Raw genomic sequence first — 12,655 nt, forward strand, 5'->3', positions numbered from 1 at the left:
CCCCTCCCCACTCCCAGTCAAATCTGGACCATAAGGGACCTGGGCTAGATCTGGACCCAGTTCCAGCACTGCAAGCACTGTAAGTGCAGGGCAAGCAGCACTGGTATTAATGACCATGGGTGCCTGACCCACTGTGTTGGCTCAGGGAGCTGTGGGAATTCATTCCACCATCACTTGCCCCACCACAGGTAAAATGCATCTGCAACGGGTCTCTGTACCCTGAAATTCAGCAGCAGGTTGCAACCCCACATGCCTCGCCCCAAAATTCCCAGCACTTCCAGGATCCCTGTAGGCTGGATGACATGACCCACAGGCCTATCTTTGACATCCATGACCTATGATGTAAAAAGCTGTTAACCAAGGGCAGGGAATAAAATATTATTGAAGTTACTGAGCCACATCTTCTACTGGTGCAAATGGATATACCTCCATAGACTTCACTGAAGGTAGGACAACTTACACCCATGGCAAATCTTGTCCATTAGGTTATCAGCTACATTTGGGGTTGCTGAAATAAACACTATAGAACTACTCAACAACAACAACAAAAAGAAAAAGCTTTAAGCCATTATTTTAAATGAATATAAATTCATTCTGAATGAAGATCTTTTAAGGAATTTTTTAGTTTTTTCAATGGAGAATCTGAAATAAAAGTTGTGATCTCTATGACAGTTTGGTATCCGCTGTCTGTAAATATCTCGAGTTGCATCTCACTTAATAAAGCCATTTGACCAAACATAGTGGAAGAACCATATGATCATTTCTTGGATGGATGGCTTAAAGTCATCTTTAGACATTAATTTATTATATGGAAAGATACAAGCTATGTACAAACAAATGCAGAGTGTGCATAAAGTGTTTGGATTAGATCCTGGTGAAAAACTGCTATTGCTCCATTCAACTGGATGGAGTTTTGATTGTTTCCATCTACTAAACAGCTAGCTCTGTAAGTTTAATACAACTACCAGTTTACTTAATCGTAGTTATACTCACCAGGCAGGTTCATATTAGAAGATTTAATGACTCTTTGAGTATTGCATACTCTCTACTTCCCCTACAGTGAACAGGAATAGGGCCAGTCATGACCTCCAGAAATTATACAGCGGTTCACCCCAACTTCTTGAGAAAACTATTTAAAAGGTGCAAAAAATAATACAGCTTAGTGAGAGGCATTTGATAGGGATAAACATGTAAGGCTTTCCATTTTGCTTTCCTTTCCCAATTATTCTATGGCACCATTTCACTACTGTGGGTTTGCCAGCAGTTTTCAAAGTGCAGTTTACTAACACTTTTTTTTTTAATTCATTTTGCAGCATGAAGGAAGTACATGCAGGTGCACCAATCAGCAAGGAAATAAATTCTAGCTAACACTCATGTAGAACTTTTGAATGTTTCTCTTTGAAGTCCATGATTCAGACAGCTCAACGTAAAGGTTATGCAGACTAAGCCAAACATTGATCAACCCACTCCTGGTTGAACATCTCCACGTATGCACCCTGAATGAGATGCAGGGATGTAAGTAGGAGAAAGTACAAATTAACATGAATCAAGAGTTCATCCTCACCTCAAGCACTATATGCAATTTGGGGTGTATAAATCATATGAAATAGAAGAGTACCAGAAAGTGTCTGAAGAAGGAACTATAGGTATTTTTAAAAGTAAGTCATAAAGGTATTTTTTATGAGAAGAAATTAAGATTATTAGAATTTTCTCCAGAATGAAGAATATATAGAAGTATTACTGTATTCCTTGCATACAACATACACTGAATAGAATATGTACCTTGTTTTTGCAATGCAGAACAATTGGGGGGTGGGATTTTTCCAGTTATAGATGTATACAGCAGGAACAGAGCCTAATCTTCATCTGACTCACCCTCTCTTTCCTGCTTAACTAAAGCTGAAACCCTAGCTGCTTCTGAAGACCATCCTCCATGGATCACTGCATGTGGTCAGGCAGGCATTCCCCCTGCATAGCATAGCAATAAGAAAACTGCACAGTTAGAACCTGATTTGGGGCCATTGAAATCAATTCAATAGGTTTTCCATATAATTTCCCAATCAGCCTCATCCTGAAGGAACTTTCAAACTGCTATTTTAACTGAAATTACACATATACATTCGGCCGATTTGGGGGAAAGCGATTCAATGATTTGAATCACTGTCCCAAATCAGGCTGAATCTGATTCAGAGATTTGGCTGGGCGGAAAACAACAGAATGCAATTCAACAAGGAGAAATGCAAAGTGCTGCACCTATGGAGGAAAAATGTCCAGCACACCTACAGCCTAGGAAATGACTTGCTTGGAGGCATGGAAGCGGAAAGGGATCTTGGAGGCCTAGTGGACTCCAAGATGAACATGAGTCGGCAGTGTGACAAAGTCATCAGAAAAGCTAATGGCACTTTATTTTGCATCAGCAAATGCATGACGAACAGAAGCAAGGAGGTGATACTTCCCCTCTATCGGGTGCTGGTCAGACCGCAGTTGGAGTACTGCGTGCAGTTTTGGGCGCCGCACTTCAAGAGGGATGTGGATAACCTGGAGAGGGTCCAGAGAAGGGCCACTCATATGGTTAAGGGCTTGCAGGCCAAGCCCTATGAGGAAAGACTGGGGCACCTGGACCTCTTCAGCCTCCGCAAGAGAAGGTTGAGAGGCGACCTTGTGGCTGTCTATAAGTTCATCATGGGGGCGCAGAAGGGAATTGGTGAGGCTCACCAAGGCGCCCCCAGGGGTTACAAGAAACAATGGCCACAAGCTAGCAGAGAGCAGATTTAGACTGGACATCAGGAAGAACTTCTTCACAGTTAGAGTAGCCAAGGTCTGGAATGGGCTCCCAAGGGAGGTGGTGCTCTCCCCTACCCTGGGGGTCTTCAAAAGTAGGTTAGAGAGGCATCTAGTTGGGGTCATCTAGACCCAGCACTCTTTCCTGCCTATGCAGGGGGTCGGACTCGATGATCTATTGAGGTCTCTTCCGACCCTAACATCTATGAATCTATGAATCTCTGAATTACCCAGGCCCATCCCCCACCCACTCACCCAGCCCCAGAAATGGCTGGCCCACCCACCCCAGCTCCCAGCAGTTTGAAAAAAAAAAAAGCCTCTACTCACCAGGTGCTGCCGGGTGGGGGAAGGGGGGTGATCCCTGCTGCCCCATGCTGCATGGGGGACTCTGCCATGAGCCCCCTTGCTCACTCCCCCAGCCCCCCACCATGGCAACCCTGCCCACTCCAGCACTGGCCCTTTAAGGAAAAAAAAAAACAAACCCAGGCTCAGACATTTCTGCCCGGCAGGGGGTGATCCTGGCTGTCCCCTACTGCCCTGCACCATGTGGGGGGGCTCTTCCATTGCCCCCCCTGAGGCCATTGCAGGCACTGGTGACTCCAGCAATTTTGGGGGGGGGGTCTTAAAGGGCCGGAGTTGGGGCAGGCGGGGCAGCCATGGAAAGGCTGGAAAAGTGGGGGGGATCAGGAGGGCAGTGGGGGGCAGCAAGGATTGCCCACTCACCCAGCAGCACCCAGTGAGTAGGGGCTTTTTTTTTTTAAGCACTAGGAGCTGGGGCAGGTGGGGCAGGCGGGGCAACCATGGGCAGGCCTGGGGGAATGGGCAGGGGATGGGGCCTAGCAGGGGTCCCTCCATGGTCCCTTCCCCACTCCTTCAGCCCCCCTCCCCCACCTTACCAGCTCCGAGTCCATCTCTAGCTCCCTGCTGCAGCAGGCAAGGACGCCCAAATCATGGAAGCTCTCCGAATCTTTTCCAAAGATTTGGAGAGCTTCGAATAGATTTGGACCTTTTTATTGGTCCCCTGATTCAATTTGAATTTGGAGATTTGGCCACCAAATCAGGTCAAATCTCCTCCAAATCGAATCAGCACCCAAGGCTTCACACAGCCCTAATATATATCTACGTCTAGATCTACCTAATAGAATTCTCTATTTAACTCTTTAGAATTTAAAGAAAAGAGATCAGAAAAACTGAACCAGGACTCCCTGTCCCCCTCCACCCACTACCCCTCACTGTGCCAAAAGAACAATAACAAATACAGTAAAAGCTTTGTTATCTGGCACCCATGGGGAATAGGGGGTGCTGGATAACAAAATATGTTGGTTTATTGAGAGGCCCAAACAAATGCCCTTCCTGTTTGGGTTGCTGCTTCTCTCACCATGTCCGGGGCGTCGCCCCCCTCCTGCAGCATTGCCACCCCTCCTATGGCATCGCCGCCCCTTCTGCGGGCCCCGTAGACCCTGAGGGACAGGGAAGTGGGCCCCACACATCCTGCTATGCCCCGGGCCATAAGGGCACTTCCAGTTTCACTTTACCTTACAAGCCAGCATGCCAGTTAATAGAAAATGCTGACTTGTAAAGGTGCCAGTTAGCAGAGCTTTTACCACAACAACTTAGATAAACCAAATGGGTGGGGGGAAGAAGGAGCTGCATTTGTGCTCTATTCAAAATTAAATGATATCCTCAGCCATTCTACATCACCTAGGATGCATCATGGCTATAGAATTGGCCACAGGATGCATTGGCTGGACCCAATATCGCCGGGTCCCTTCCAGCCTTACTGTCTATGAAAATTCATATGACATATTCCAGTGACTCAACAAGAGCTGGTCACAAAGAGGGGCGTGGAAGCATGAGGTATATGAACGATGTATCTCAGGAGGCCCCTTGAGCATATTTCCAAACTGATATTGTTTTCAATATTTTGCCAAAAAAGCCAACATTTTTCATAAGAAAAAAAGTTCCCCCTGCCCTCCCTGCAACAGCTCTCAGTTTTGAGAGCTTCATGTAAAAGCTATTCCCTATGTGAAAACTGTTGATATTATATGAGGTCTGGCTCTCAAATTGGATTCCCTCTATTAATCCTGGCATATAATAAATATGTTTATAAATGTTATTAATGCATTTATAAATATGTATAAAAAGCATATTCTTTTTCCCTTCTTTCTATTCTTTTGCAGTGTCTCCCATTTCTTTTGTCCTACAATACTTTATTACATCAGAAACTACTTTTCAAACAGAAAGAGCTGAGGGCAAAGTCAGGAAAGAAAGCCACTCTAGTTTAGCAAATCATTTCAGATTTCTTTGTGACCAGATATGTATTTACCCTAGTTGATAACTGTCTATTCTTGACTTCAGTGCTGCGTGTAATTCTTCAAACATACTTTGATTACAGAAAGGCTGAATCACATCAGAACTGGAGAATCACTTCACGCATACCGTTTGTATTGCAGTGCAACATTCTGGGATGTTCACATTGACAGATGGTATTCATGCTGCTGAGAATGGTTTGGAGAAAATGAATGCGAGGCATCAAAACATGACGGTGACTAGAAAGCACATATTGGACCTTATTTTAGACTGCCCTGCTCTTCGGGTGAGCTTACCCCTATGGAAAATGGATTTGAAACACTCCTATGCTCATTTGCATATACACTGCCCAGGTGTAAAGACTACGGGATAGAACTAGGTGGAAAAGAAAGAAAATACAAGATGTTTCAAGGTTTCATTTTGTTCCACCTGAGGGTAAACTGAGACGTTTCGAAATTTTTCATGAAAAACTTGCAAGACCAACCCACTCTACTACATGTTGTGCAAGGCAGGGGGAAATCAGGGTTTTGATGTTAGACATGGTAGGTTAATGCAATAAGGGAATCTAGACAATCTCACCTTGTAAACCTGAGCATCAGATGTGAGTTAAAATTTTGAAAAGTACTGAACCACTTAACGTCCTAAGTCCCACTGTCAAAAGTAATTGCTGCAGTTCCAGATGGGCTTTCTGCATTGTCACAGAGGTATTCCTTCGCTGGGCCATTTCCAAGCACAACCTGCCCGTTCCTACTGACATGCTCTGGCCCCAAAAGTATCCCAGTGGTTCTACGTAAGCAATAGCATACACCTGATAAAGGCATCCTTCACTGATGGCTCCTGAGACTTCAGTCTCCACTGTGATTGCTCCTGTGAAGAACCTTGGAATGACCACATGCATTTCTGGACTCAGGACCCATTCACAGGAGTGGGTCAGGCGGGTAAGTTAGAAGTCAGAAACTTAGGTGGTTTCAAAGATTTTATCATCTAAAGCCTCAATTTTCACTGGGACATTCTGACATTTGTGTGCCCATAATGACTTGTGACTGGATATACAGATAGACAAGATGCTTGACTATCAAAACAGTAAGATGTTAAGTTATTGTTGCATGTCTACTGACTAATATGTTACTTGCAAACGTTAGGTATAAAACTTGCATATAAAGCTGTGGGTGCAGTTACTTCCAGGAGCAAGATGTTCATGGGTGGGGGAAGCAAAAATTAAAAAAAAAAAAAACTGAAACACACGCACACAAAACAAGCAATACAAAACAAGAAACTGAGCCAAACTCATAAAATAAAATGTCTGGAATTCATATGCTCTTAGCCAAATTTTCAAGAGGGGTGGGAAGCTATAGAGGGATAGGCAGCCAGTTACTTTTATGGGATCTCATATGCAGAAGGGACTGGTAAAGGTAAAAAAAAAACAAAAACCCAAAGAAACCTGGCAGATAAGAGAACAGGCAGCTTGCTTTGCTCCACAACATCTCTTTTGTGAAATCATATTATCCTACCTCATAACTGTAGGGGTACACAGCACTACAACAGGAAATGTTCTTATTTTGAAACCCAACTTTAGATATACAAATCTTTGAAAGTAAAATGAAAGTATTATGTAAAACCTGCCAGAAATGTGTCACTATCTAGCAAGAATTTTCCTAGCAAAATCAATGGTAGAACTCAATCACTTCAATGGGAAGAGATGCAGGCCAATGCTGAATATTTTTTGAAAATCCTTGCCCAAGTAAAATCCACCTCTTAAAATATAGGGATATCTGATACAACTTAATTTCTTAGTTAGAAAGAAGTAAGCAGGTTGAGGCAAATAGTTGCACAGCTGGAAACCTCAGGCAACCCAATTTCTCCTTTGGCGATGGCCATAAGATATTCCCTCTACACATTCAGTCCCTCAGTTCTCTCAGCAACCTGCAAGACTTTCACACACAGAACAAGTGCAAAGGAAGCAAGAGGACAATCTGTCCAAAGGGCAAATCCATTTGAAACTGACCTTTTATCGTCACAAACACAATAAAACCATGACAGTTTACAGCATACTTCCCAGTATCTTGCATGTCTGAAGCAATTAAAACAGCTACCAGAACAAAATTAGGAAACCTATTAATCTGTTTAATAGACGACTGTTACCCACTTCACGTTATACCAAGATAGATTAGGCAGATGACTGTGCGATCCAAAAACCATCTGTTAAACAAAATCAAAATTAATGATAAACAGAATGGGTTCTTTGATGGTTGATTTTCAGCCAGCTGCCCATAACAATAAAAGAGCTGCTTGAGACAACTGCTAATTAGTTGTTCATTCAAAACAATTGTAGGAAGTGTGATTTGAACTCACCTAGAAGTGCACTGGCTTGGATCTTTTATTTAACAGGTGTGTACATGTGAACAAAGTTTCTAGTTGCATAGCTGGCTTTCTGAGCCACGGTAGTGACACCATTCTCTGACATCTCCCTCCCTCCCTGGAGTCTCACATCACTAACTGCAAACACACAACTGTGAACACATTTTCTAAACTCCACCAGCTATTAGTCAGTTCCCCATGATTGTGTACTTCCCTTTTCACTCTGTTAATGGCCACCAAGCAATCATAACTACCAGAGATATCTTGATGATAGCCTTATGTTCTTGGAAAAACAACTGATGAGGATTACTCTAAAATGGCCACTTACTGGAGCCATTGAGGTGTTCCCTCCTAGCTGCTCCAGCAGCTGAAATTCAGAAGGCTAGAAGCAATTAAAGAGAACTGGTAGCTTTAAAAATATGTGAACAGTTGAACTTCATCATCACAACAAATAACCTGTTCTCAGACCAAATGCAAGTCAGGTCTAGCATGTCATTTTAGTATCAAACCTTTCCCAAATCTTGAACCCGAGAGAGAGACTACATTTGAGGTCGTACAGAGAAGTCAAAAATGTCACATATCCCAGCCTCCTAACTTTCCTGATTGCACCATCAGTGTTTACCTCTTCCCTTTCTTGTAATCACCCGGCCACCTCCCCAGGCAATCTTTCAAAGTCCTACCCTCCTGCCCCGCTTTGCTGTTTCAAGACCAAGGTACACTACCAACATTTATTTACAGTTTCTTTTAAGTAGTCACATGGGAAGTGATCTGCCAGACATCTTATATGCAGCACTAGTCTGGGGGGGGGGGGGGAAGAATGTGCATACAAACGTCTTTTTGATACATATGAAATTGAGAATCCTATTGCCCTTGTTAGCTGTATGTTGCCATTTTATTTCAATAAAATAGAACAGGATTTATTCATAGAATTTAAAGTACCTTTCATTACATAGATGAATAGTATCTTAGAAAGCTATCAGATGTATGCAGTATCTGTGCAAGCTCAGGAAAGGATAAATATTAGGGCTGTGTGAAAGTTTGGGTGGTGATTCGGAAGAGATTCGGCCCGATTCGGTGGCCGAATCTCTGAATCTGAATTGAAAAAGGGGACCAATTTAAAGGTCTGAATTGAATCAAAGCTCTCCGAACCTTTGGAAAAGATTCGGAGAGCTTTGATGATTCGGGCAGTCCCCGGTGGCTGCAGCAGGGAGCTGCTGCTGACTCCATACTGGTAAGTACTAGGGGCAGGGAAGTGGGGGCTGGGGGAGGGGACCATGGGGGGACCTCTGACAGCCCCCCCAACCCTCTCGAAGTCCCAGTGCTCACCAGGTGCTGCCAGGTGCGGGGAGCAATCCCTGCTGCCCCCCACTGTATGGGGGGCTCTGCCATGAGCCCCCCTGACCCCCCCTGCTCATCCAGCCCCCCACAGGTGCCCCAGTGAGCTGGGGCTTTTTTTTAATTTATTTTCCAAGTGTCAGGAGCTGGGGCAGGACTAATGAATATCTCCTTCTCTTATTAGTTCATAAAGATGATGTCCAAAGCAAGCCAATAATTAACGTCCTCTTCTGTTGTGTTCAAGACTGCAGTTTGTCTTAATAGGAAGATCCCAACCACCAATAATTCATGTAGCACAAACTCCAGACAACTTGATCCTAGCACATTTTTTCCAGTCAGCCAATACATTTTTAATCAAGTAATGCTCATGGAAATAAAATTTAGAAGTCCCTCACATACCAAAAACTCTTCTACTATTCTGATGAAACAGTGATTTTTCACTAACAACATCTGACAGGTGGTTTTAATAAAAACTGACAGGTAGATGTTAGGAGGTAGGCCTTTTAAACTAAGACAGCAATAAACTCTTTCAAGTTTTCAGATTCATATTTGTTTCAACAAGTTACTTCAAGACACTCAACAGTGACAAATACAGTGGGAAAAAAAGAACATATTTTTCCTACCTTTTCTTCTTGTGACTTCAAAGCTTCTGGATTCCTAGAAGGAAAAAGAGACGTTTTTGTCGTTGTTGTTTTGAAGTACACAAGAATAATTGATAGGCAGCATGAACTTAATCCCCTAAAAAGTACTCCGTGTTATAGTGAAATGTTTATGATGATCTACATAGCTAATGAATTTATGATCTGAGTTTGTTCATAGAGCACTTAACGTATGAGTTAACATTTATATTCATTATTTGGTGAAAAGTTAGAGTGAAAAAGCACAAAACCTTTATTTAAATCAATTTTGTATAATAAGATGGGATGTAAAAAAAGCTTTAATACATTAAGTGTTTTCATTTTACTATAAAAATGGGCCCTTATCCTGCAGAGACTTACAAACAAGCTTAATTCTCAAATGCTCATATAGTCGCAAATAAATTAATGGGACTACTCATGTGCTTAGAATTAGTCCTAAGCTGTGTAGATCTCTGTAAAAAGCAGCACCCTACATGGCATTCCTACCAGTACTAAATGCATCTTTAAAAAATATATATTCAATGCAGCTCTTAACATAGTCACTCTGATCCTTGTAATTTAAGATTACATCCCACCTCTGAATCGCAACTACAAGCAGCTATGTAGTACACCATTTTATTCAATATTGAGCAAATTATTCATGATTATTCATAAATCATTTTCAAATAAGATAATCAATCACCCCGTCACAACCAGTACCTGAATCTAGGGAGAAAGCTGAAAGATACAGTCAACATTTTCCCTTTGTAATGAGTAGGATTCACTGACCAGGGACTATCAGAGACCATTAGGGTTATAGAATCAGGCCTATGAATTGCAAGCTTAAAAACACAAATGACCCATGTGTTACCTAAGCAGGCCTGTGATTGTTTCAGCAGGTTGCTTATCCCTTATACAGACAGCACAGGTATTCCCTGAAGAGTACAGATTAGCATCCACACCTGATTTCCATCAACCCAAAGGCTGAGATCTCAGTCCCTGTTTTACTGCATGTATTTGGGCAGATTTTGTAGCTCTTTAATTTTATTTTAATCATCTGCCCCCAGATATCACAAAATATTTTTTTCTTTTGACACCTGCTTCCTCATCTCTGAGTTAAACAGCTGAAGGGTACATCAGAGTCTTTTGATAGTGACCCATAGCGAAGTCTCTTAAATCTTGAAGATCATAGCTTGTTCAACCTCAGTTCATTCCCTTAGCACTTACTATTCTTCTTTATGTGAGAATGGAAATAAACAAAGTGTATTTCTTTTCTCCATTTGAGAATGAAGAAACAGCATGGCCTCCCTAAACAACTGGAGTTTCATGGCCACACAATGCTCATTATGGTTTTTACATGGTCTTGGTTTGCCTTTTTTAAAAACCAGTGCATCTCTTTGGATCATAGCATATATTACTTTGTTTAATCTAAATATCACATACTTAATGAACTACATATATCTTGTCATCTCCAACCCCCTGCTGCAGTCAAGGAAGTCTGGCATAAAATGATGTAGAATACAGACAGAAAATGCATATAAAAATGTTTTAAATGTTTAAAGTGAGGGAAAAGAAAAGAGCAGTTTGGGAGGGCAGACAGCAATAGTTACTAGTATCAGTCCCAAAGTTTTTATATAGGCAATACTTCCATTAACTCAATTCTTAAGATTTAGGCAGTACAAATACCTATTTCACAAGGAGATGTGCACACGATCAGGACATTCATTATATTAAAGTTTATATGACCAGAGAAACACAAATGCCTTTTCTGGTATAGGGGACAGTGTCTTTTCTTCATTCATCTCAAGGAAAAAAAAAATCAGATTTGCTTATTGACAGGAGATAGTCCTTTATAATGGGCCTGAATCTCTCCACACCCTGCAGAGGATCAAACCAGGTCATTCAGATAGAGGTCATGACCAAAGTCTGTTTTATTTGAACACTGGTGCACAGCCAACATGTCTTTTATGTCCTGTCCATTGTGAAGGAATTACTGCTATTAATGTATATATGGCATAAAGGGTTATTAAGGACTGGCAAGCTACCTTCTTAAAAAGTGTAGGGTTTCACCAGAGGGCTTGCTGTCCTGAAAGGAGCTGCAATGATTTGCTGCGTTAAAATTTGCAGAAAGGCCAAAACTTGAATCGGCTGTTAGATCTCCAGCTAAATAGCCAAACCTTACAGCAGATTTGAGAAACTTAGATAAGAGTAAGGTAAGAAAAAAAGAAAATCTGTTACCAGATATCCCCCTTCATTTCCTTGAAGGTGGTATCAAGGAATTCAACCTCAATTCTGAAGTCTGAGTACGCTATGACCATCAAAACCCATATAGTTACTAATGCAAATGGCTCATTTATGTTGTCACCTGGCCCTCAATCTCATTTATGTATTTATTCTCGTCTTTGGCATCTTGAATATAAGCAATTCTAAGCTTGTCAGGGCAAGGACTGCTTTTAACATTATTTGTCTGCACAGCACTTCCTTCAATGAACCCTAATGTCTGACTGGCCTCCTTTAGTGGATGTTATGTAAGAAATGGAAAATAAGGACAAACGGCAAAAACTAAGTCTACTCAGATCGTCAACTAACAAGAGCTCCTAATTCTAAATCTTTTTGTTCCAGACCCTTGCCCTAATCCTTCAGGGGCAGTTCCTCAAGTGAAGGACTCAAGAATAGGTGGTCTGTTGGATAGGGATTTATAGTAACATGCTCATTTGTGTAAGAAGTTTGGGTATCTGACAGTTCTTTCAGTGATACTCCTTGCAGGAAAGAATGAGCCTATTAAGCCATGCTACTGTGAAACTTTGGAGCAATTATTTGAAATAGGTCATCCTCTTCCTCACTAAGAGAATAAAAAACTGGTTAGAAAAATCCACGTACATTGTTAAAAATAAAATAAATTTTAGTTTTATATGACTATATAAGCAAAGAAAAAATACAGAGCAAAGAAAAATCTAAATTAAGCAAGGAAATTAAAGAAAACCACACAGAATTTGGCAAGGCTCATAAACCCTAAAGCAGAGTTAGTCAGAAAAAAAAAGGAAGGGCTATATTTGAATATATGCTTATAATCCTAGAAGAATGTAACTCCCAACAGATGTAACCTCCTTGATATAGAAAAATATGTAAAGCAGCATTCAGGATAAAGATAACCATTTTTAATCATTTATTTCTGTTATACAATGAAGTTCTGAAACATGCAGGTAGTTTTCCACCAGGGACAACTCAAAGCTTTTCAAAATATCGTAGGTGGA

General features: G+C 41.6%; 1 protein-coding gene across 1 annotated transcript in view; it reads right to left on the reverse strand.

Moving 5' to 3' along the window:
- Positions 1-12,655, reverse strand: part of FSTL4 (follistatin like 4) — a 535,417-nt gene that overhangs the window by 488,234 nt on the left and 34,528 nt on the right. The window contains exon 4 of the mRNA XM_059712862.1: positions 9,408-9,441. Coding sequence (XP_059568845.1) covers positions 9,408-9,441 — 34 coding nt within the window. The remainder of the gene's footprint in view (positions 1-9,407; positions 9,442-12,655) is intronic.

The sequence above is a fragment of the Alligator mississippiensis genome, chromosome 9, assembly GCF_030867095.1.
Source record: "Alligator mississippiensis isolate rAllMis1 chromosome 9, rAllMis1, whole genome shotgun sequence".
NCBI classification, from domain to species: domain Eukaryota; kingdom Metazoa; phylum Chordata; order Crocodylia; family Alligatoridae; genus Alligator; species Alligator mississippiensis.